Source organism: Halichoeres trimaculatus, unplaced genomic scaffold (assembly GCF_033239565.1).
Source record: "Halichoeres trimaculatus isolate MK-OKI-2021-1 unplaced genomic scaffold, fHalTri1.1 fHalTri1_scaffold_9, whole genome shotgun sequence".
Taxonomy (NCBI): Eukaryota; Metazoa; Chordata; class Actinopteri; order Labriformes; family Labridae; genus Halichoeres; species Halichoeres trimaculatus.
In genome coordinates, this window is record NW_027437188.1 from 25,528,695 (window position 1) to 25,551,671 (window position 22,977).

The window sequence follows — 22,977 nt, forward strand, 5'->3', positions numbered from 1 at the left end:
TGGAGAAGAGGAATGTGGTTGTGATAGAAGCTACGTCATTAACAGCAGTACTGCTCTTTGTTACATTTTGGATAAAGGTCAAATTCACATAGCAGAGACAACTTAGCAATCTTTTTCAGACTAATTAATTTAATTTCAGTCTCTTGATCGCATAATTTATCTCCATATCTAAATACAATCACTGTATTATTTAGTGCCAAGGTATAACTTGAAATTTCTGGGTTGTGTTGTTTTGTCTTTCTCATGTTTAAAACACTGTTACATTTTCACGTTAGCCTTAGTTACTATGGCACGTATAGGACTACAATCAAGGGAATTTCTTTTTAACTGTCCTGTTGTCTTATGGATCAAAAATGACCTCCACCATGTTAAACAACAAAAAAAATCAACTTGCAGTACCTGGAGTTACCACTTGAGGCATGTGTTCCAAGCCAGGTTTTGATTTTGTTTTTAAATAAATCCTCAGGGTTTAATCTAGTGTAGCTAAGACTAATGAAAACCTAGGTATAATAAGAGGCGAAGCTTGTTGAACTGACACATAGTTGTTTTGTGGGCAGCTTAGTCCTCAACTCCACCTCTTGGCTGGTTTTAGACTAGCTAGCATGTGGTAACTGCCATGAATAGGCTTGACGTGGGTGGTAAACTTACATTCTTTATTTTGAGGCGTTTCATGCATTTTGAGAGGATAGGATAGTGGACAGAGCTGGAAACAGAGTGGTAGTGGGAAGGGAAATGTTGAAAAGAGGCCACGGGTTGGATTTGACCGACTGCTCTGGGGCTAACCTTATGCAGCACCTATGTCAGCACCCAATAAAACACATTTTTGCCTGTTATTTAACTCAAAATTTCATGACTCCTCAAATGAAGCATCAAGAAAGGGAGACATTGTATCAGTTTGTATTTCCATGTGAGTTGTACACCCACAGGGTACAATAGATACAGTCGGTGTTGTGTCTTAGTTGACAGCAGACCGTTTTGTGAGTTAAGTCTTTTCTCCCTTCTGCAGTCAGTAATGTAAAAAAGTCAATTTTAAACTCCAATGCTAATGTGAATGAGCTGTCATATCTCTCATCAATCAGTGCTGACAGTCAAAAGAGAATGAGACATGAAATAGACAGACAGACAAGGGTCAGATTGTTTTCTATAAGTTAGCAACCACTGGATATTACTGTGACTCTAATCAGAAATAAACACTATCTTTTTTTGCAGGTCTGACAGATGTGTTCTCTTTTCTGTAGAGAGAAAACCAAGATGTTCAGAATCAGAATTAGGTTTTATTGTCAAGTACATTTACAGGAAAATCGATTTGGTGTGTTAGTGCGAAACAGTCAGCAAGGAAATAACACAGAACTAACATAAAATTTAAATAATACAATATATAAATTATAATATAAAAGTTAAAGTGTAACATATAAAAAAAGAAATATAGATGAAAATAAACAAAAATAGAAAATGTACAAAAGGTGCAATGTAGGACCTTTTCACAAAGTTTGTGATAAATGACAAGTTGTTCTCTTATCTAAAGCAGGTCCTTGCTTTAAAATCCAATTAAACCAACTCATTTTAGGGGTTTTATCCAAAGCAGATCACTTTTGACCTGAAGAACAAGTGATGTAAACTGAAAATGAGGAAAACACAAGCACTAAAGCACAGAAACTTTTGCTCTTTCTTTCACTTCACAGATACCATAAGTACTCTTTCCACCCACATGTGATACTAGAGAGAGTACTTCAGTTCAACATCAGAGCGTTCACCATTGTCAGGAGTCTCTCTTTGAAAAGTATGAATGAGAAGTAGAAAAAGAGAGGTCAAGGTAAACAGAAAGTGAAATTTCAGCAGCTCATATAAAACAAACCACTGCAGTTCTTTGAACATAACAGGTTGTTGAATAATCACAACAAGCAGAAGAGCTGGAGGGCACTTTTTAAACTGCTTGTTCCTGTTTTCTTATTTTTCTAAGGTAGACTCTTTGGTTTTCTGCATGCCTTCACTTTCTCATATGTCACTGATAATTCAGTGTGCTGCAGGCGTTATCTGCTCTCTGGAGCAGTCTGTGTGATACAGGCTGATGAGGGCAAACAGGAACGTCTGTGCAGGGCCTCCTTCTCTTTCATTTTTCCCTCTTTGCTGCACCAGCTCTCCCTCCGGTCGCCTCTTTTAATGCTTTTCCCTCCGTAAATGATTAGACAACATTCTGATGCATTATTAATCTCCCTCTTCTGCATCAATATTACATTAGTCCTAATATGAATGTTACACTAAAAATGAAAATCGCTAGTGAGAGCCAAATGCTGTGCTTCACCAGCTCTGGCAAGAATGAGGAAAAGCAGCACGTTTATGAGCTTTCCTCATCTATTTGGCTGTTTTCAAGGGTAAGTTCAAGCGAAAAGCTTCCAACTTGGGAAAGCTGGGAGTGTTTGAGAGCAAGCATGAGGGGATATTTGCTCAGTCACACGCTCTGATCCATGGAGAAGTCAAGGAGAAAGAGAGGAATGTGACAGACAGGGTGAAAGACGAGGAAGCCTCATCCTCCTCCTTCTCCTCTGCTCTTTACTTAACTTTATTACATGATTTATTTGGACAGAAGCATTAAAGAAAGGTGCTGGATAAAACTGCTGTGTAGAAGAGGAAAAGAATGTAGCTTGGATTTTAAAGACTTCCCCATAAAATCTTGCTCAAATAAACAAAAAAAAGAAAGAAAAAAAACAGGAAAATAGTGACAACCTCCTGCTGCTTCGGAGGCTGAATCCAGTCTCTCTCTGGATGTGTCAGAGAAGTCACAGAAATTGAGATTCCGCCTTCATCTCTTGCCTCACCTTATCTGCAGCTTCTTCCATCCTCTGTCCTCTTTTTCTCCTCATTTACTGCAGACTTCCTCCTCCTCCTTTCTTTAATCTCTACCCCTCTCACCCCAGATTGAGTTCAGCTCTTGCAAAGAGAGGATTGGAAGGCTCTGATGACTGTTACACATCAGATCCTCTGAAGTGTACTGTAAAGACATGATCAAAAAATCAAAATCGTATGTGTTTGCATGCATCCCTAGTTAAGTATAGCACGGCAGATGGATATGCCTGTGCTAACTAGGGTTATTCCAACTTCAATTTTCAACTTAAACAAATGCGTCACAAGAAATGGAGAATTTGAGGCCCCTGTAGGTATTAATGAGGTCATTTATTTGTCAACAGTAGGAAAACACATGATGTATTAATGAAGGGTTTGAATATTAGCATCACAAGACTGCAGTTCAGATGTTTTAAGTGGTAAATGAAGGAGGTCAACGAAGAGTTAAAACCATGAAGACTCTGCCAGAAAGTCCCGACTTTGAGCATTTAATGAAAATAAATATTTCTTTTTTGGCTCCACAGGCCTCAGAGTGATCCTTCACAACACATCAGTGTTTAGTTTGCACTCTCAGCTCTCAGCAGGACGCACATGCCGTTGTTACAGCCGTGAAGCACGGTGTGATCTTGTGGTAGACAATGTGAGAGATGGTGACTCAGTTTGCCAACACTCTGACAGAAGTTAAAGGCGTTCAGGCTGATCTACTTGCAGTGTCTCTCGTCCCCTTCTATAAAACATGTGAACGACGGATGAATGGGAATAATTCTGCGGATGCAGCAGCTGCATGAATGGACACACACTACAGCTGTGTGTGACTTGAATGGACAGAGCCTCTCACAACCTGTTGCATAATTTATGAGGCTGTTTCTATTAGGTTTGGTTAATGTGTTTCTTCAACACTTATTGCTTATCATCAGCAAGCTGCACACAGGGACGCTGCAGCATCAACAAGGAGGGAGACGTCTCCACAGTTACAAAGTGTAGGAAGAAAAGAGGGCGTTAATTGAAGAGCCACACATTCATGACTTTAACATGTTTGATACAATTTCTTTAGGGTCAAACTTACTCAAAGCTAAAGAGAGGAGATATTATATGTTATAATCAATGCTGGAGTGCAAAGAAAACACAGAATACAGGAAACAAATGAAGTTTATACAAAGATAATGGACTTTTATATTTGAAAAAGATGTTTAATTTGTAAGATCTACTGATAAATGAAAAAAAATCAGTGAAAATAGAATTTGAGGTACATTTTTCTTGCTTTTTTTCTATCACTAGGTACATGATGGCAGTCTGACCATCCTCGGCATCACTCGAGACGACAGAGGGGCGTACACGTGTCGAGCCTACAGTGACCAGGGAGAGGTGCTACACACCACCCGTCTGCTGGTCCAAGGTAATGTATCCCTTAACTAAATTTACTGAAGCATAAAAACAGTGGTAATAAGTGTTGACATGTATGTTTGCATGGATCACAAGTATCTGAAAAGGAAAAAAAAACATGTTTTTCCACTCTTTACCCCTAGGGAATAATTGCATTGCCTCATTAAAAAAGTTACGTTCATTATTTATTTTTCTGAGGCAGCATTTTAAAGCAGAGCCTGTAAGAACTCTCCTGTGTGCTGATGTATCTAACATACAGCACCTTGTGAGTCTGTATCGGTCAGTCAATAGCTCAGTCTGGGGCCTGTGTGTGTGTGTGTGTGTGTGTGTGTGTGTGTGTGTTGTGTGTGCATGTGTGCGTGCCCCTGTGCACAGATATGTGTGTACAACAGGATCTGTGTGTGAGAACGTCCCTGTCTGTCTCCGGTCCATTAACTAGGCTCTCTGCTAGACACAGATCAGATAGATGGCTGTGATGCCAGCCTGCAGCACTCTCAGTCTCCTGATACAGCGGGGCTGAGGGGGAGTTAACTGTGTGTATTTAACAGGAAACAGAGCATCTTGCCTTTATGCTAGAGTTATTTTAATGCCCTGCCTCCTGTAGGTGCAAACAGAGCTGAGGAATTACTCCCTCTTTCTTCCCAATATAGTCAATGAATGTGTGCACACACTGCAAACACACATTAAAAAATCATGGTGTTGTAACTTTTTCTATACTGTGATCACTGGTGTGTGTGATGCAACTGCATCAAGTCTGCAGGCCTCCAATGGATGACGAGTGCTACAATAGCTTTTCTCTTAAACACGGCACTGCAGCAGTTGCTGTTCAACAGGACGAGACTACCTGCACATTCAAAAACCTGACATTATAGAGCACACTATACAAAGGCCCTGCATCCAAAACTAGATTTTCTTTGGGTCTATTAGTGTGGCCTGGCTTTAGATTAAGGAGTTGATCGTTCTTGTTGTACAATCGTTGTAAAAAGGCTGCAAAGAGGCTGTAAAAGGAGATTGCATGTAGAGCTAAGGCAAGTTAAGTTATACTGCTCATTTCAGCAACAAGAAATCCAAAGTGTTTCACACAAAACATGAAAAGAATCATTGAAAAGGTGAAAGTAACACATTAAAAGGAAAACATTTAGATGAGTGTTGTAAATGGTAAGTATAACCACTATATGTCTAAAACCTTTGAGCCACAAAAGTGTGACCTCATTTTCAGTTGAAAAATGCATCAGAGTATCAAAAAATGAATATAAAACAGTGAATGCTTTCAATTCTATATGAAAGAAAAGAGCCACTGATTTTTTTAAAGGCCAGTAAAAATAAAAACTTGATTCTTAAATTCTAACTTGATTCATAATTCCCAGATTAAAGTTAGAAATCTGTATCTCAAATCTGTATCTCAAGTATCAGAATTTTTATATTAAGTTCTGACTTAATTCTCAAAATTCAGAGATTATTGTCATATCTTTGACTCTGGTAATACAAAAATTCTGACTTTTCTGATTGATTCTGAGGTTTAATCTCAGAATAATAAGAACAAAATGTATTCCATTTTTAGTTTATGGCGTCAGATTTCTTAGAGTAAAGCTGGACCCCTGTCTTAAAGATGCTATGAAGAGGATCTGTTTTAATTGGACTGCCTCGCCCCCTTCTTGACGGGAGTCTCACCTTGTCATGATGACTTTTAGCGAGGTGTTTGTTTATTTTGGAATTAAAAGGAGATCAGATTGTAACATATATTTTTTTTCACCTTTTCCTGGATACAATGCGCCGGGGTAAGGTATTTATCAGTGCAGTTACATAGCGCTACAGTTTGAAGTGTGACAACAAGTGAAGGCTGAATCAGTCTCTTGTTTAGCTTTCTTCTGCTCTTCTGTCCTTTTTCTGTCTGACAGTTAGGCTCCTCTGTCCACCATCACTACAAATTAGTCATAAAAAACACAGATCTCTCTTCTCAATTCTAAATTTTGTCGGCCAGCGTGGTGCCATCATAGAGACTCATGCTGCTCAACCCAGCATACTTGATCATGTTTGAAAATCTCATCCAGATCAAGTCCAAACTGTAACAGGTGCTCATCTGGCCTATTACAGCACTGCCTCACTAAATTTCATGTAAATTAGGACAGTAGTTTTCTGTAATCCTGCTGACAAACACACACTACACTCAGTCTCTTCGGCGTGTGCAGTAAAATGTTTGCAGTTAAGTCTTGGCATGAAGAGCGCTGTGAAATAAAAAAGCGGGTTATGATTATGACTCAGAGCACTAACAAGCCGATATCTGAGGAGTCATGATTCTCACTCCTGTGATCTGTTTTTAATTGTTGTGTGAGACACCCGCACACCACCGTCCCACCTGATGCATAAAAGCTGAGCAAGCTGAGAGGAAAATAAACCGCAGACTTGTATCTGGACCCACTCATAAAAGACAGCTTACCTTTCATGGCTTCTGCTGTTTTATTGAGAGTTTCGAGCAAACCTGGAGATCCTCGAGCCGTGAGAAGGTTACTATGTGAGGCATGCAGGAGCTGAATGCTGTTAATGATACAGTGGCTCTCTGCTATTTGCTGTGTTTTATATCAGGCTGTGCTGTATGTTGTTAATAATGTATGGTGTGCTCTCTTATTCACACTGATCCTCAAACACAAATGTTCAACACACAAAAGTTGATGTAGAGTAGGATAATCTCATTTACACTACCTTTTGAGCAACAAAACAGACACAGATATACACTGTTAACTCTTGGCTGTGTCAAATACTTGATTCTGATTGGTCAAAACTGCTCCATATTCGGTAAATTCTGCAAAATAGCAAATACACTTCTGGAGACAACCTTATCACTCCTGTCACACTCTCAAATCAATCCACTGGAAGTAGTCCCATTCTGCATGTACGGTTTCTGATTTAGACTCTTCCTGTTAATGATGTGGCAAAAATGTTGGTTATAATAGTTGTGGTGAAAAACATGAAGAATTATTTTTCTGTTATTTAACTCAAATCATGAGGAGTGCACACAACTTTTGATCAGAGGTAAGTGACTGAGAATAATATCGAGGAAGGGTTTAATGCCCAAAAAGTTGGATGAAAGAGATGCAGATCAAAAAAAAAAAAAAGGGCACAGAGCGACTAAAATGTTGACAGAAAAGTTGCAAAGAGACCCTGCTTTTTGTCAGCATCTTTTCTTATACTGTCAGTACTCTGTTCAGCATTAGCATTGCCTACCTTTGCATTTTTCTTTACTTAGCGACTGACTGGTGTAGTATTTAGTGGCTTAAGCGAGATATTTCTTTTAGGAGGTGGTTGAGACCAAAAGAGGAGCTAAAATGGAGTAAACATTCAACTCCACAAGAATGCTGATGCTGCTGAACTCTTAGGTTGAATTTCTTTAATTTTCTTGTATGGATATTGTCATTTTGTGTGTGACTGCTTTAAAGGCTGAAATAATGTCCTCTGTCATTGGTACAGGGACAAACTAAAGGCTTTGTTTCTGTCTTCCTTAGGGCCTCCATACATCGTCTCTCCACCCGAAAACGTCACTGTTAACATATCCCAGAATGCACTCTTCACCTGCCAAGCGGAGGCGTACCCCGGCAACCTGACGTACACCTGGTTCTGGGAGGAGGACAACGTCTACTTCAAGAAGTAAAGTTATGATCGAGTTCACTTCTGTACTGTAGCTGCAATGTCTCTGCAGTTAGACACGTGTGAGGTTAAGACTTTAAGGATGCCTTGCTCAGTGGCTCAGTGGCTCAGCCATTCAGTTCAAGCTTTTACCCCAAGAGCCTTTGTGTCATGAGCGACCTTGTGTGTCCCTGAGCTCTTTGCTATGTGTGTGTATGTGTGGGTGCGTGAGTTGGTGCCCTGTCCTGCTGCGGCCCTTGAGGCAGTGTGAGTGGGCCTGGCGGGGGTCTGTCTGGACAGTGCCAGGAGAGTTAGTGCAGTCTGATGGCAGTATCACATGACTCTGGCCTTGTTTCATCATGCAGCGATGATCTGAAGCAAAGCCAGGACCTCTGCGGGGACTCCAAAGCCCATCTTTAGAGTCTGAGAGGGCTTTTAAAATGAAAGGGTGGCATGCAGAACAAGAGGGAAGAAGAAGTGAATGGGAGTTTGACTTTGAGTGAAAACAAGTGATCTGTAGTTTCCAAACCCAATTTTAAAGGCTTCAATCTGGATTTTTAGTCATTGGTAATTTATTTTATTCTAAAGATGGGTTTCGTAACCTGAAAAATTGTAGTAGGTGACATGGGCAATACATCAATTAACTATTGATGATACAGTTGTAGAAGTAGTTACATGCCTACCAATACTAAGTTATGTTTATTTGCTTGTCACTGTATAATTTCCTTATGTAGTGGTATCTTCTTTCTATTTTGGCTGATCCTTAACAGTCTTAACAGTTCTTAAATTAGGCTGATAAATTCAAGGCCTTAAATGTCTGAAAACTTCTAATTTGAACTCATCAAAGTTCCTGTGAGGACTTTCTACGTGATCTTGAAAAGTCTCCCTTCTATACATGTCTGACAATAATATAATAGTTTAATATCAAATTTTTTGTGCCAAAAAGGTGATTTCTATATGCTATTTCTTACTAAATTTACCAGGCAGGGTTATCCAGGACTGTAATGATTTACAACAAGTAGAAGTCCCCATGACAATACCACGCCAGCTGACAAAGTTTAACAGTGAGAAGAAAGATCTGTGTTTTTCTCTGCTGTAAACAATTTCTTGAATTTATTTTGTAGAAAGGTAGACACTGGAGCTGAACTGTCAAAAAGAAAAAGGACAGAAGAGCAGAAGAAAGCTAAACAGGAGAGAGCGATAGAACACAGGCTAAAGGCTAAAACACAGGCTTGAAAGATAACGTTAGCTCTCCTTGTCGAGGTTGGGGTTCACTAACGGGACAAGTTACTGACAGGTCTCAGAGCACCGGGCTGTGAGTGGCTACTGAACTTAAATCTGAGTTTACAAAGTTAATTTGTTGTCAGACTTCAAACAATCACGTTATGTAACTATTTATGTACTATTAATAACTGAATTACCCCGTCGCTTTGTATCTTGTAAAAAGTTGTCATGAACAAAGACAGTTGGTGCTTGTGCTCATGGGACATGGAGTCTCACTCAGAATAACAAGCTTTTCCGGAAAGCTCTCACTGCCTCTTTAAATCACACGTTTTAATTAAAAAAATAAAGTAAATGAAATGTTTTATTAATGATTATTTAATCAGTGAAACCTTAATAATTCACAGTGATGACACATACTGATAGAATTGAAAAGACAGAAGAGGAGCAGTGAAAAATAAACCTCTTCATCATCTTAAGGATCTTTACAGTTGTTTGTTTCAGATGCTTCTTGTAAATAGCACTTTGATGTATGCCTGGTTATGTTTTTAAATCAACACCATGTGGTATGTGCTTTATGATATGGCTGGTGACAACATTTTCTCAGTGTACTGAAAGCTTTAATTTTGATAGGAAACGTAAGTGTGTTTTCATGGCGTCATGTCTGGATAGTTAGCAGCAGATAACGCCTTATTAAGGACCTGTTTTCACTGTAAATGTAGTATAAAAAAGACGATATTTGGGCTCCCGTACAAGTAGACTCCTCCTCCTTCTCATAGTTGTGGGTGACTTAATTTAATCCGACTTCAGCAAAATATGAAAGAATGATAATCAGAGCTATTCCTGCATTTGTCACGTGTTTGGTGACAAACATATTAACAGCGAGCTAACACGTTGTGGCAAACAAAATTTATGTTGACACAGCAGGTAACATCTGCCTGATGACGCAGTGCAGCATACATGATGTTTAAACTAACTGCGTCATTTTGCCCCATGACATTGGCCAAACAAGCTAGCACTAGCGCCATTTGTCTATTTGCTGCCATTCAATTTTAATCCTCTACTTTAGAAATGCAAAAAAACTGTACGAAAAAACTTTTTGTTTTCAAATTTGGTCATACAAAGTCTTAAATTTGATTTGAAGTGTGTAGGGTGCTGTTCATATGGCATTCATATTTTCACAGTTCCTTGAGAAGAACATGAATAGACAAATGATCTGCTGCTGTTAATTTTCACATCTCCTGTTTCTCATGCCTCTTTCACTGAACCAGTGCTTTATTTGTAGCTACAACCCCGTCTCCTGTTTTGTCTCATTGCTACTGTAAGGTTTTAAGTTCAGTCAGTACAGCCCTATCAAATTTGATCTAACAGTAGTAACAGCACTTTTCTGGATACCAAAAGACATTATAATAATAAAGAACACACTAGATGCATGAGGTAATGGTATTTAGCTTGATTAATCATCAATAAATTATTCACTTTCCTTTAAAGAGATGTTGTTAACCACAATAGGGAACAAAGAAGTAGTGGAGCCAAGTTTTAAACAACCATTTTGGCAGTCATGCAGTTAAATTATTTGGTAATCCATTTGTAAATGCTTAAGTAGTTATCGATGGAAAGAAATGTAGGTAACCCTTTCAGAAAAGGTCAAAGTTTCTTTTTTGAGACAGTTGTGGTTATTATGTTTTGTTACGTCATGTAACTGAGCAGATGAATGTTTCCTGTAGTCAATGTTTAAAGCCTTCATAAAGGGTTTTAAAGGTTGCATGAGAGAATATATTTTTAAAGACGTACTCAGATTGATGTTGAGCTGTTGAATTATTTCACAGTGTAGAAAAGGACCACAGCTCCATCACTGCTGTGTTTAATTTTAAAAGGTATCAAGGGGAAAACATGAAGGCTGCACCATTTGGCAATTATGGCAATTAGCAGATTTATTTGAATCTCTCACTCTGTACTCTGTGTTCTTTGGATCCTTGTCAGGGCTGAGCTGCTGTTTGACTCTCTGCTGCTCTCTTATGGCACCTTCATGTAATTCAGGGAAGAAAATGTTGGATTTGTTTCCTTGTCCTGTCTGTGCGCTCCTGTAGCACAGTGTGACTGAATGTCTTGTGTCTTCTTGCAGTGATCTGAAGCTCCGCGTGCGCATTCTCATCGATGGCACCCTCATCATCTTCCGGGTAAAGCCGGAGGATGCCGGGAAATACACCTGCAGTCCGAGCAACAGCCTCGGCATCTCGCCCTCGGCATCGGCTTACCTGACTGTTCAGTGTGAGTGTTACCATGGCAACAAAGTGGAGGGGGAGGGGCGGGAGACGGTGCAGCGAGCTGTGTGTGAGTGGAGGGAACAGCAGCAGCAGTATGGAGGCTGCTGGTGCTGGAGGCTGCTGGATTATTTGGCAGCTCTGCTTTTTCCGCTCTATCGCAAAGTAACCTTCTTGAATTTCAAGGGCAGTCGTGGCAGAGGGGGAACTGAGTGCGTTTTGACCGAGCCTCTTTGAACGCATCACATTCTGACTGGATATTAATGATACAATGATTAACCAGTTCCTTTGCTCAAGGATGGAGACAGCTTTTTTCCCAGACTCCATTTTTTCCCCTCTGATCTCTTTTTAACTCCTTTAAAATAAAACAGTGACCTTCCTGTTCACTAGCTCTCAACCAGAAAAAAATCACCTCTCCTCATCTTCAGCAATCTGACGTTACGTCTTTGACTCTTGTGCTTTGAGCTAACTTGCTCCCAAGTTGTTGCTCGGCATTGATTAATGTGCCCTGGTGTGGGAGAGAGGCAGGGGATTTACAACACAGCAGGCAATGATTTCATCACTGGACTCAGGCACAGTACAATGTTTTCAAACCAGAGGCCTGGATGCTTTGTGCAAGCGTACCACGGGTCTATATCGATCAAGTGTCTCAGAATCACTCCCAGTATCCATTCAAAAGTAAACTTACAGTACGCTGTGGGTTTCAAAAGTTCTCACGAAGCACCTAGGTGACCTGTTGACCTGGTGTCTTCTGCTTAGTCTGACAGCAAGAGGTTGTCCCTTCTGCATGACAATCAAAACAGAAAAGCCCAGGGTAATTTTTTTTTAAATTTTCAAATAAGACACAGGAAAAAAAAGTCAATACATGAGGCAAGAAAAGTGTAGGTGTAGATTCAAGTAGTAGGAGGGGATGCAACATGCCAACCAGCTTTAAAAACTGCTAAGGAAGAACCAAAAGAGGAAGGAGAAGAGTTACTAAGTATTAATAGATTACTTGCTACACCCTTGGTTTAAAGAAAAGTCACTGATGCATGCTTGAAAACATTTACCACTTTAACTTGTGTTTTAATTAAAAAAAAAAAAATAGAGACATATACAACAGAAACTTCTTGAGGATCTTTTACATGCACACTATGGAGTGCACAGATGCCAACGGCGTTTTTAAACGTAGTTGTTGCACAGCTGCATTTTTCCAAATGATGTGAAGACATGAGGACGAAAAAGGAAAAATCCCGTGTCCTCTTTTGTACCCTGCACAAAAAGTCTGTAAACATGTTTTCTTGATAAAGTTGAAAATAACTTAAACTTCTACTTAATGCTACATTGTTTTTTTCACTTTATTTTTTACCTACCAAGTTTAGTGATACACTTTTGTTCTCTGTTGTGTTGTTTTTCCTCCTGTGCCAGATCTGGTGTTATTAATCATGCATCATGCGCACCTAATCCTAAGCTCTCTTTTACTCTCAGATCCCGCCAGAGTGATCAACATGCCCCCGGTCATCTACGTCCCACGGAAACTACCGGGCATCATCCGCTGCCCGGTGGACGCTAACCCACCTGTGACATCAGTGAAATGGGAGAAAGATGGCTACCCTCTCAGAGTGGAGAAGGTCAGTATGGTCTCTTTCACTTTATGTAATTTCCCCTGGTGATCATTAAAGTATTTCTGATTCTGACTTTCACTTTCTTAGTGCAGTTATGATGTAATTTTTTCCCCATATCTCCATAGCTCCAATTTTCTACTCACTTCCCTTCTTTTACTGAAGTTGCACATTTTCAAAATGCCAAGAAGGGCAAACCATCCCAACATCAACACTGATCCCTCCTCTTGAAAAAATTAACAATTTTTGGACTTTTTTTAGTTTTTTTGTAGAGTTCACAAAAAGGTGGAACCTGTAGATTTCAGGAAACTCCTCTGAAAACAAGCATTTCAGATACCCCCTTGTCTTATAGTATCCCGGTTGGAGCATGATGCCAGATGGAAGTATCCGGGTGGCGGAGGCCACAGAAGACTCCCTGGGCACCTACACCTGTGTGCCTTACAACGCCCTGGGTACCATGGGCATGTCCCCCCCTGCCACCTTGGTGCTAAAGGTACGTCTCTGCTCATATTTGTTCAGTTTCTGCACCTTTAACACAAGTGCTGATGTTTAACCCCAGTGTTTGCATCTAGGATCCCCCTTACTTTAATGTGAGGCCTGGGGGGGAGTACCGACAGGAGGCTGGAAGAGAGCTAGTTATCCCCTGTGCTGCTTCTGGAGACCCTGATATACCAACCATCACCTGGAGAAAGGTAAAGATAAAGAAATCAACTTGTTTTTTTTGTACTGAAATATCTGATTGATCATCACATCTTAACCATGTTGCTGTAATTTCCATATTCATTGAAGGTGGGGAAGCCAAGCAAGAGTAAGCACAACATCCTACCCAGCGGCAGCTTACAGTTTCTGTCCCTCAGCAAGGAGGACCATGGGGAATGGGAGTGTGTAGCCACCAATGTGGTCACAAGCATCACTGCCAGCACGCGTATCCTAGTCATCGGTACAAACAAGATCTGCACAGTGTCAAATACAAACTCACTTGTATCCATTTTTTTTCTGTGTGGTTTGGGTGTTTTTGGGATCAGAAGACTCTGATCCCAGTGTCCCCTTGGGTGTCTAAAAATTTCATTACATCTTAGTTGTCAAAGCTTTATAGTTATTTGTTTTTGCTCAGACATTTATGTTTGATTTTGACTAAAGCCAGGAATGCTTTTAAGTCTTAAAATGCCCCAAAATTTATTGTAGCTTGCTGTTATTTCATTTTTCTTACAATATATTGCATAAAATGATCTGTTCTACAAATTACAGACTTCAGATTTCAGTAACTTATAATAGTAACTTTGCCTTTTAGTGGCCTTTAAACTATAACAGGTGTTTTCTGCTGCAGTTTGGGGTTAAAGTGCTAATTATGGTCATGCTTTCCAGAGTTTTTAAAGCAGGGTAGCAGTTATTACAGGTAGATATTGTCTTGCACAAAGATGTAAAACAGCCCTAGCTGAAGGAGGACAGCAAGGTAACAATGTTAATGGCAAATCATACTGGGAATGTAGAACAATTCTCTACATGAAATTGTTTCTTTTTGTTGGCACATGCAATGTTCTTCCTGTAACACCATTAGTTCATGTTGTGCTGTGCTGTCAGAATTTTGAAACTATTATGCTAAAAATCTACAAGCTAAGTATCTAATATTCAGCTGTTTGAAGCTAAAAGTTGCGTTTTTCTCAGCTACATTTTTTATGCAAGTTTTTCTAACATGAATCTCAAAAAACAGCCTTCTATAAAAGGACTCATCAAATTAAATCATATATGTGTTTTATTGTTTGTAATAATGAGAAATAGTTCAATACTATTCTCTTTCTTCATTTCTTTCTTGAAGTTGGATAAGAAATTTGACACCGCCCTCACATCTGTATACTTAAAATGAAGCCTTATTTTGAGGATGAACTGTGGAAACTTTGGGGAAATATTTATTTTCATAGTTTCAAAGTTGGTGAGGAAATTATTACCCCTTCACTGCCTGTGTTTGAACTATAGAGTAGAAAAAGGTCGGTGAGCTTAGAATAAGTTTTACACCCTAAGACACATTTTACACACAAAAGAAGCTAGACTATGTTGACTTGCAATTAGATTAACTGTTTTTCTTCTATATTTTTAGGTTTAAATAAGAAAAGGTTGTTTGAAGCTATTCCTTGAAGCCTGAGTTTTTATTTTTTTATCCTCTGCTGGCCTGTGGAGCGTGTTCACGTCTGCCCCAGTAGCCCATTGCCCCAGTGCCTATGGAGCTGTTATCCTGTTTCACAGCTGGCAGCTCTGGCCCGCCTCGTTGCAACCAGCCCTCAGCTGACAGGTGTCACAGGGCTGCAGAGGCAGCTGTGCTCCTCAGACCACGCTCAGGTCTCTCTGTGTTTTTTATCGAAGTAAGGAGAAACTGGCTGGAGGCCACACAGCACAGCTGTTACGTGGGTGGGATGAGCTGAGCTGCAGACAGCACTGCTGCTCTTGAACTTGACCTTACATTGGTCAGCACCTCGGCCAGCGTTATCCATGGAGAGCAGGCAGGCTCTGGATGGAGCATTAAAGGGAAAAAGCAACAAAATGCTGCTCACTTAGACCTGAGTCTCACTTCAGATTACCTAATATGTTAATAAATGTTGATTTCCTGTGCATGCAAAGAGAAAACCTTTAGTTTTACCCCTGTAAACACCATCTGCTACTACTAATAGTACTTTCTCATTTCTTCACTCATTCCCTCTCTCTGTCTGTGTAAACCACTCAGGCACCAGCCCACATGCTCCTGGTAATATCCACGTAGTTCCCTCAACAACCTTTGCTAATGTGTCCTGGGAACCAGGTTATGATGGCGGCTTCGAGCAGACGTTCTCTGTGTGGTACGGTCCAGTGTAAGTGCTCTTCCTTTCTCCTCAGATCAATGACGGCAGTGTGCAGATGTGGAAACACAACCTTAGGGTTAGATTGTTCAGTCAACCTGCAGAAGAAGAGGATAGGATTTGTATGTGTATAATTTAGGACATGGGTTGCACATTTAAGATATGCACCTGAATTCATCTTGAATGAGGAACTGTTTAATACATGCACAATTAAGACTCTAAAGAAAAAGAAGAGAATAATGTATTTCCACAGCTTTAAACTGTTAAATACTGTTTACATAGAGTCAAACCCACAAATTTGGGAGTCAAGGCTGTGTAATTATCATGGTGAGAGATAATTACACATTTAACTATTTGCACATTGTAAAGCCAGACACACATTACCCCAGTGAACACAACAAATTACCAGTGACTGCTTTATGTGGCTACAGTGATAACAGATCACCGACATAAGGTTATGGATTTGACTTGAGTACAAGGCTGGTTTTCATTTAGTATCATCTGTAATCATGTAAATTGTAATCCCTGGTTTAACAGTGTACAAACAAGTGGCTTAAAATGCACACTTAAATACTAATTTTATTTAGTATTTTTAGGTTTGGAAATTAGATTTAAGTTTCCAATTTGCAAATGACAGAACAGAAAAATGATCTCTTTTCAATGTGAAGCTGTTTGTTTTTTAGTTACAGTTCAGTTAACTGACATTTTCTGTGGACTTTAAGATGTTTGATATCCACTTTCATTCAACTGTAGTAAAACCCACAAAACCAGTTATGGGCAGCCATGGCTTGGTGATATGTAATATATGCAGAGCTACTGGAGTGCAAAGTGCTGAAAAAGTTAATTCTGCCTCTGATACAAAGATGCCAAAATACAAAGTGTGTCACAGTTTACTGTTTAGGGCTCAATAGTATCAGGTAGGTGTATGTTACAGGTACAGTTTCTTAAGCACAGATTAAAGTCTGTATGGGCAAAATTCAAGGTTTCATTAGATAACTCATCATATCTGTACTACATTTGAATCAGAGAACACAGGTGGGGAAAGAATATTTGAACCAAAAGTAAGTTCACAATCTAAAACATGATGAGACAGAGCACACACACTGACCATGCAGAGAATGCATCATGTGTCCATTTGAATGCTAAAGACATCAACAATCACCACAAAGGAAAGGACAGAGAGGGGTTTATTCATTTTTTTAAAGAGTTAAGAGATTTTGCTTTGCATATTTTCAGGGAGAATAGTCCAGAATCATTGTACTAATAATGTTAGGGGCTTGGAGGGTTGGCGGATTATTAAAATAAAAATGTTGTGATCAAATCACTAAGATGTAAAGAAAAACAAAGAAGACATCAATAAAAAAGTAAAAGAAAATGAAAGAGGTTTGGAGCAAGCTCTTTGATTTACTGCTCCTTCTATGATCATTCATTAACACACTCATAAATCCTGTCTAACTTTTGCTGTTTCCTCATTTCCACTCTCAGGTCAAAGAGAACCGACTTCGGTCCTCATGATTGGCATTCAATGCCAGTTTCTGGTGCTCAGACCTGGTTGGTGGTGCCAGGGCTGGAGCCTGGGACGGAGTACCAGTTCAGTGTGTTGGCACAAAACAAACTGGGCACGGGCCCATTCAGCGAAGTTGTGACAGTCAACACTGCAGGTGGGCTCTTAATCAAAGGTTCTCCCATCCATGTTTAATGCTTCCTGACTTCAGAGTAAACCCAGTGAGGCGCACTGAGACTCTATTTATAACTTAAGAGTACCATCAGATACAGTATTGAACATGCTGCCCTCTAGTGATATATAAATTAATATATGTGAGGAAGTTTACTAGAGGTATGGAGGTTTTCAAAACATGTTTTTATTTTTCAAGCTGCTATAGATTCAGTTCACAGTTGACAAAAATGCTAATGTACTCATGATGGTTGCCTGTATTTACTGATTTGTGCTCCAGAGAAGAGGGGGTGGATCAGTTTAGTTCTTTTTTAAAGGCTGAGTGTGTGAGTGAGTGAGTGAGTGAGTGAGTGAGTGAGTGAGTGAGTGAGTGAGTGAGTGAGTAAGTGGGTGAGTGAGTGAGAAAGTATGCATGATTTTTAAGTTATCATTTTCACTTTCTTTAACACACTGCCTTAGTTCATCCACCTACATAATCATTAGAGATTAAACCAAGTGCAACCCACAACTTTGGCCGCTTCCTTTATTTAGCCTCATTTACGCTCTGCAATGATGATTTCCAGATGGAAACCCCCCCACAAAAACATCTAAGTTATGAAATCATTTTGACCTTGCTTCAATGTGACAAACTAGAATTTGTCTCCTATTTCATCTGAAAGCCCCAGGTTTATAGTCTTCAAAGTCTGTCAGTTAATTGCTCCTAAACGTGCAAAAGTTCACTCCTCATATGCACAGAGACAGGACCAGCTGATGCTTGTTTTTAATTATCTGAGCAATGCAACAGATAATCCTCACGGCAAACATTATGAGTTGATATAGCTGGAGAGGTGCAGGTGTTACTCATGACATTATCGATGGCACAGTTCCATTTAGGTGTGCCTATAAACCATCAGTCACAATGGTGGTGTCATTTGTGATGTTACCAGTCCCACCTTTGTTTGTAAGCCAGCAATGTTTGCCATGAGAAAGACGTGTTGGAGAGTGGTGTGTAGCTGCTGCTCGGAAGTTCTGTCTTGATGTGTGGCTTTGATGTGAAGCAGATTTACATATTTAAGATTCTTGTGTGTTTTAATCCATCTCATGCCTCAAGGGCATGCTGCCAATTCAGCCAAGTCTCTGAGTGCAGCTGCCTGAACCACAACTGAATTAAAGGTGTGTGATATTTAAAATCAATGCCTCAGCAAAAAAAAGGCAAGTAGGGAGAAAAGTGCATGGATAGAATTTTTACCATGGAGTGGGAAGGACGACGAAGAGGTGGAGGTGTTGAATGGGTAGAGGTCAAGGCAGGAAGACCCAGAGTCCTCTGTGTATGGAGTCACCTCAACCCAGGGCTTGGGCTACTTTTATTCTAAAAAAAATACTTATTTTTTTCAGGAAACTGTAAAAGTACGCTAAAAACTGTACAGCAACATGTTCAGTGAATTTCCTCCTTTAAATGGCTCTCTTGTATACAATACCAACGAAAAATGTGTTAATACTAACAAAAGCCTACCTTCATTTAACAAAGGCTAAATGAGGCTTGCACATTTCTGACCATAGACTGTAAAAAAAAATGGACGTCCGCTTGCTCAGCTCAAAGTGAGGTCTCGAAAAAAACTGCTCCCCCTGGTGACTGGCTGCAGTATAGGTTTAATGATGGGCTGTGGTCAAACTTAAAAAAATTATTACACCTCGTAGAAATGTTTCTCACGTCCGATTGTTGGGGTGATTTGAAGATATTATTTGGCTGTCTTGTATCCAAGTCCTCTTTTTTCTGAAAAGTTCCATTTCCATTAGGTATACGAGTTTAAAAACGAGGCTTTACGTAACGTTTAACGATGATTGACAGCTGCCGTTGGGGATCGTAAAATATGTTGGGAGGTAAAGTCAGGAAGTGATTAGACTCTTCAAAGAAAAAAAATAATTGTTATTTTTGTCACCTGGCTCCATTCAGATTCTCCCAGAATCCCTCATCGACTCTACTGCGCAGACTCTGGCTTCAAACTGCTACAATGGTGGCACCTGAGACGGCGGTATTTTGGCTTCAAAACCGTACAATGATAAATGGCGGAGCCACGCTGTCCACTCTATATACAGTCTATGTTTCTGAGCAAGTTCACGCACTCAGATATCTTTATCTCCAAAAATTAAGTTCTGTATTGTTTTGCTGTTATTATATTAAACATAGAATAGAAAGTAATTAGGATGATTTGAATATAAGCAGTCATGCTTCCTTGTTCTTGTGTTTTTTTTATATATTGGCGATTACTAATGACATGTGTCGACGCTTGTTTATCTGTAATGATTTTTGTATGCTTCCCATGAATAAAATGATTTGAGGTTGTGTTGGGACCCTCTATAGAGGAAGCTCTCTCAGTATTCACCATAAGGTCAGGTTAAGTACCTGAGAGGGTGCATATTCAGGGAGCTTCACCACTCTACTCACAGGATGGACATGTTTCCAGATGAGTGACCCCATTCCCCCTTTTATGTAATACAGAAAGGCTACCAGCCATTTCTGTTACACCCAGCCCAGTTTGCAAAATTCACTGACCCCACTCAGTTTTTAGCTACGCTATCTTCAATGCTCAAGGGATGGCAGTTCTGATCTTTTTAGTCGGTTCACAATTCATTAACTGGCTGAAGTATCACAACAGCATTTGGATGGGTTTCTGTCCCATGCACAACATTTTCCAGGTGATACACTTTAATGGCTTGGTTGATTATATCATTGTATACAACTATAAGTCATATAACTTTCCTACAGTGTCACCATCAGTCTGACATTTCCTTATTCTAGGGAATAGAACTTTTCTACTTCTCAGTCATCTTCATCATCCAGATAGTTGTACAGTTTTGTAAATCATGTTCTTGTCTGAATGAGCTGTTCCACCTTTGTGATTCCTGCTACACTTCATCAACATTTACACTGTTTTAATGACCAGTTCCTTGCTAAACTGATGGCATTCTTATCCTAGGGTGTAAATAGACATTCAGTGCTGATTAGCTAATGTTAGCATGCTTTAAATGCTAGTTGACAGTGGCAATTGGATATGGCTTGCATGTAGCATGCAACAGTTTCTATCCAGCTTGATGCCAACGTGGCTTTGAACTGTAACTCTTATGAACCACTCTTTGATTTTTCAGATCGTTTTTCTGAAAAGGACACAAAGACTGTCTTTCTGCCGGGTCATGCCTGTGAAAGCCTCTCTTTTGCTAACTGTTCTGTCCAATGTTACCGATCAATACAGGCTCCCCTCTGGGTACCCCAGAACCACTGGTGCTTCTTACTCCACCACGGTGCCTCACAGCCAATCGCACGCAGCACGGTGTCCTCCTCACATGGCTCCCTCCAGCCAACCACTCTTCACCCATCGACAGATACATCATGGAGTTTCGCCTAGGGGAGAGATGGGAGGTTCTGGATGACCTGATCCCGTCCACAGAGACTGAGCTCATAGCTAGAGACCTTGTCCAGGTTGGCCACAATGAACACACTTCACTATCACAAAGTGCTTTTAGCCGGAAACATCTTAAAACAGGGAGACAAATAAAGACAAGGTGAAAAGAAGGTTTTTTTTTTTTTTTCTTTTGTTCTCAACAGGAGTCCTGGTATGAGTTTCGGGTGATGGCTGTCATGGATGACCTGATCAGCGAGAGCAGCAACGTAGTGGGAGTGTCCAGCACGGGTCAGTTCCCTCCACAGGCGTTGTACACGCCACACAGGAACACTTTGCCCCCTGTGGGGTTCAGTTTGTAAGTTTCTGTAAATATTCTGTCTATTTACCCGCTTGTCTGCTTCATTAGATCCCTTCCCCCCTGCAGAGTTGCCTGACGAGGGGCTGGCACGGCCTGTGGTTGCCGGTGTTGTGGCAACTATCTGCTTTCTGGCAGCGGCAGTACTGTTCAGCACCCTGGCAGCCTGCTTTGTCAACAAGCAACATCGTCGCAAACTCAAACGTAAACCAGGTTTGCCTCTCCCTTGTTTACATGTGACAAACACGGTGTGTCTCACCATGGAGGGATTACTGAGGGGACTCATGGTGCCAGTTTTTCCGTTTGATGCAAAATTCTCTCTAAGGAAGAAAAATAAGACAAAGAACTGCAAAATGGCAAAAAGAATACAAGACTACAGAGATATTAAGAGAAAACCTTTGAATGGATTTAAAGGTCCAACAAAGAAAGAAAACATCTGACAGAAAATGACTAAGGAGTTGAAAATAATCTATGTGTTAAAACTCATGTAAATACAAGTGAAATGACAACAAAAACACATCAGATGTCAACAGACACATGTAATAACTTCCAGGGCATATTTAATGACTACCAAGACACACAAAAAAAACAAATGTGGACATGAAATAACTTCAGGGAAAAAACAGCTACAAAAAAATACAACTGCTCCAAAGAGGCACGAAACAAGTAGTAAGAAATATAAAGCAATGACAAAGACACAAAAAACAACACATGAAACAACTACAAAGAAATAAAACATCTACTTAGACACATGAAACAACTACGTAGACAAATAAAACATCTACAAAGATACATTGAACACATTTTAAACAACTTCGAAGAGATGCATGGCTAAAAGGACACACTAAAGTTGAACAAGACAAGCATGAGGACATAAAGAAGTGATTACAGTCGCCACAAAAATTAGAAGATCCACAGCATTACAAGAGATGGGGAACAAATACTAGGAGATGCAAAACATCAGAAGAAGTCAACAATCAACAAAAAACAATTGTAAAGAAAGACAAATGACCAAAGTGGCATTTTATAATGAAAATATAATTTGCAATAAGTCATTTTGTTTCCCTCCCTCCCCCCTCTTCTTCTTTAATGTTGGGGGACAATAAACAGGTCTATTTGTGCCTTCAGACTCATAATCTGTTCATGCTTCTGACTCATCTTCATTCAACAGAGGATAAATGCTAAATTTCAATGTTTTGTCCTCTTAGATCCTCCCTTGTCGGTGACACACTTCAGGAAAAGCATTGAGTCACCGTAAGTAAAGTCAACGTCGGAGCCTCTGCAGTCTGCCAGAGGGGGCTGCTACTGTGCATGTTCTAATGGACCTTTTACATAGTTTAATCTTGCAATGCATGGGTTTAAATGGCATACATCTAAACTATACCAAACAAAACAACTAAAAACAGATTTTTTTGGAGCAACTGAAAATGCAAAATCAGCACAATATCTTTTTCTTGCATTTAGACAAGAGATAACATGGATAAAGATGGTATCTTGATGTAAATGTGCACAGTAAACAAGCATGGAAAAGAAAATGTCCAATAAATGATCCAAATGTCACAGATTCCATGTTTGAGCCATCTGAAAGGTGTAGAGGAACATGTGCAGTAGCAGCCTCTAGCGGATCACAGGCAAATAAAGCAAAGTTCAAAGAAGCCAAGTCAGCATTATAAGCACATCACCAGGAGTGCCCAAGCTGCAGTATGTGTATTGATTTTTGATCCATCTGTACTCTTTAACCTCAAACGCTGTGTGCTTTCTGCATGACTGTTAATGTTCAAAAATGCTATTTTTTGTTTAGCTGCACA

General features: G+C 39.9%; 1 protein-coding gene across 4 annotated transcripts in view; it reads left to right on the top strand.

Annotated features, from left to right (window-relative positions):
- igsf9ba (immunoglobulin superfamily, member 9Ba) overlaps nt 1–22,977 on the top strand; it is an 82,066-nt gene that overhangs the window by 47,064 nt on the left and 12,025 nt on the right. For 3 of the 4 annotated variants that reach the window (XM_074680466.1, XM_074680463.1, XM_074680465.1), the window contains exons 5-17: nt 4,120–4,237; nt 7,725–7,866; nt 11,192–11,337; nt 12,798–12,940; nt 13,284–13,424; nt 13,504–13,623; nt 13,721–13,871; nt 15,648–15,771; nt 17,245–17,420; nt 20,665–20,891; nt 21,018–21,102; nt 21,221–21,382; nt 22,378–22,423. In XM_074680466.1, coding sequence (XP_074536567.1) covers nt 4,120–4,237; nt 7,725–7,866; nt 11,192–11,337; nt 12,798–12,940; nt 13,284–13,424; nt 13,504–13,623; nt 13,721–13,871; nt 15,648–15,771; nt 17,245–17,420; nt 20,665–20,891; nt 21,018–21,102; nt 21,221–21,382; nt 22,378–22,423 — 1,781 coding nt within the window. The remainder of the gene's footprint in view (nt 1–4,119; nt 4,238–7,724; nt 7,867–11,191; nt 11,338–12,797; nt 12,941–13,283; nt 13,425–13,503; nt 13,624–13,720; nt 13,872–15,647; nt 15,772–17,244; nt 17,421–20,664; nt 20,892–21,017; nt 21,103–21,220; nt 21,383–22,377; nt 22,424–22,977) is intronic. The other variant, XM_074680464.1, reaches the window with a different exon arrangement.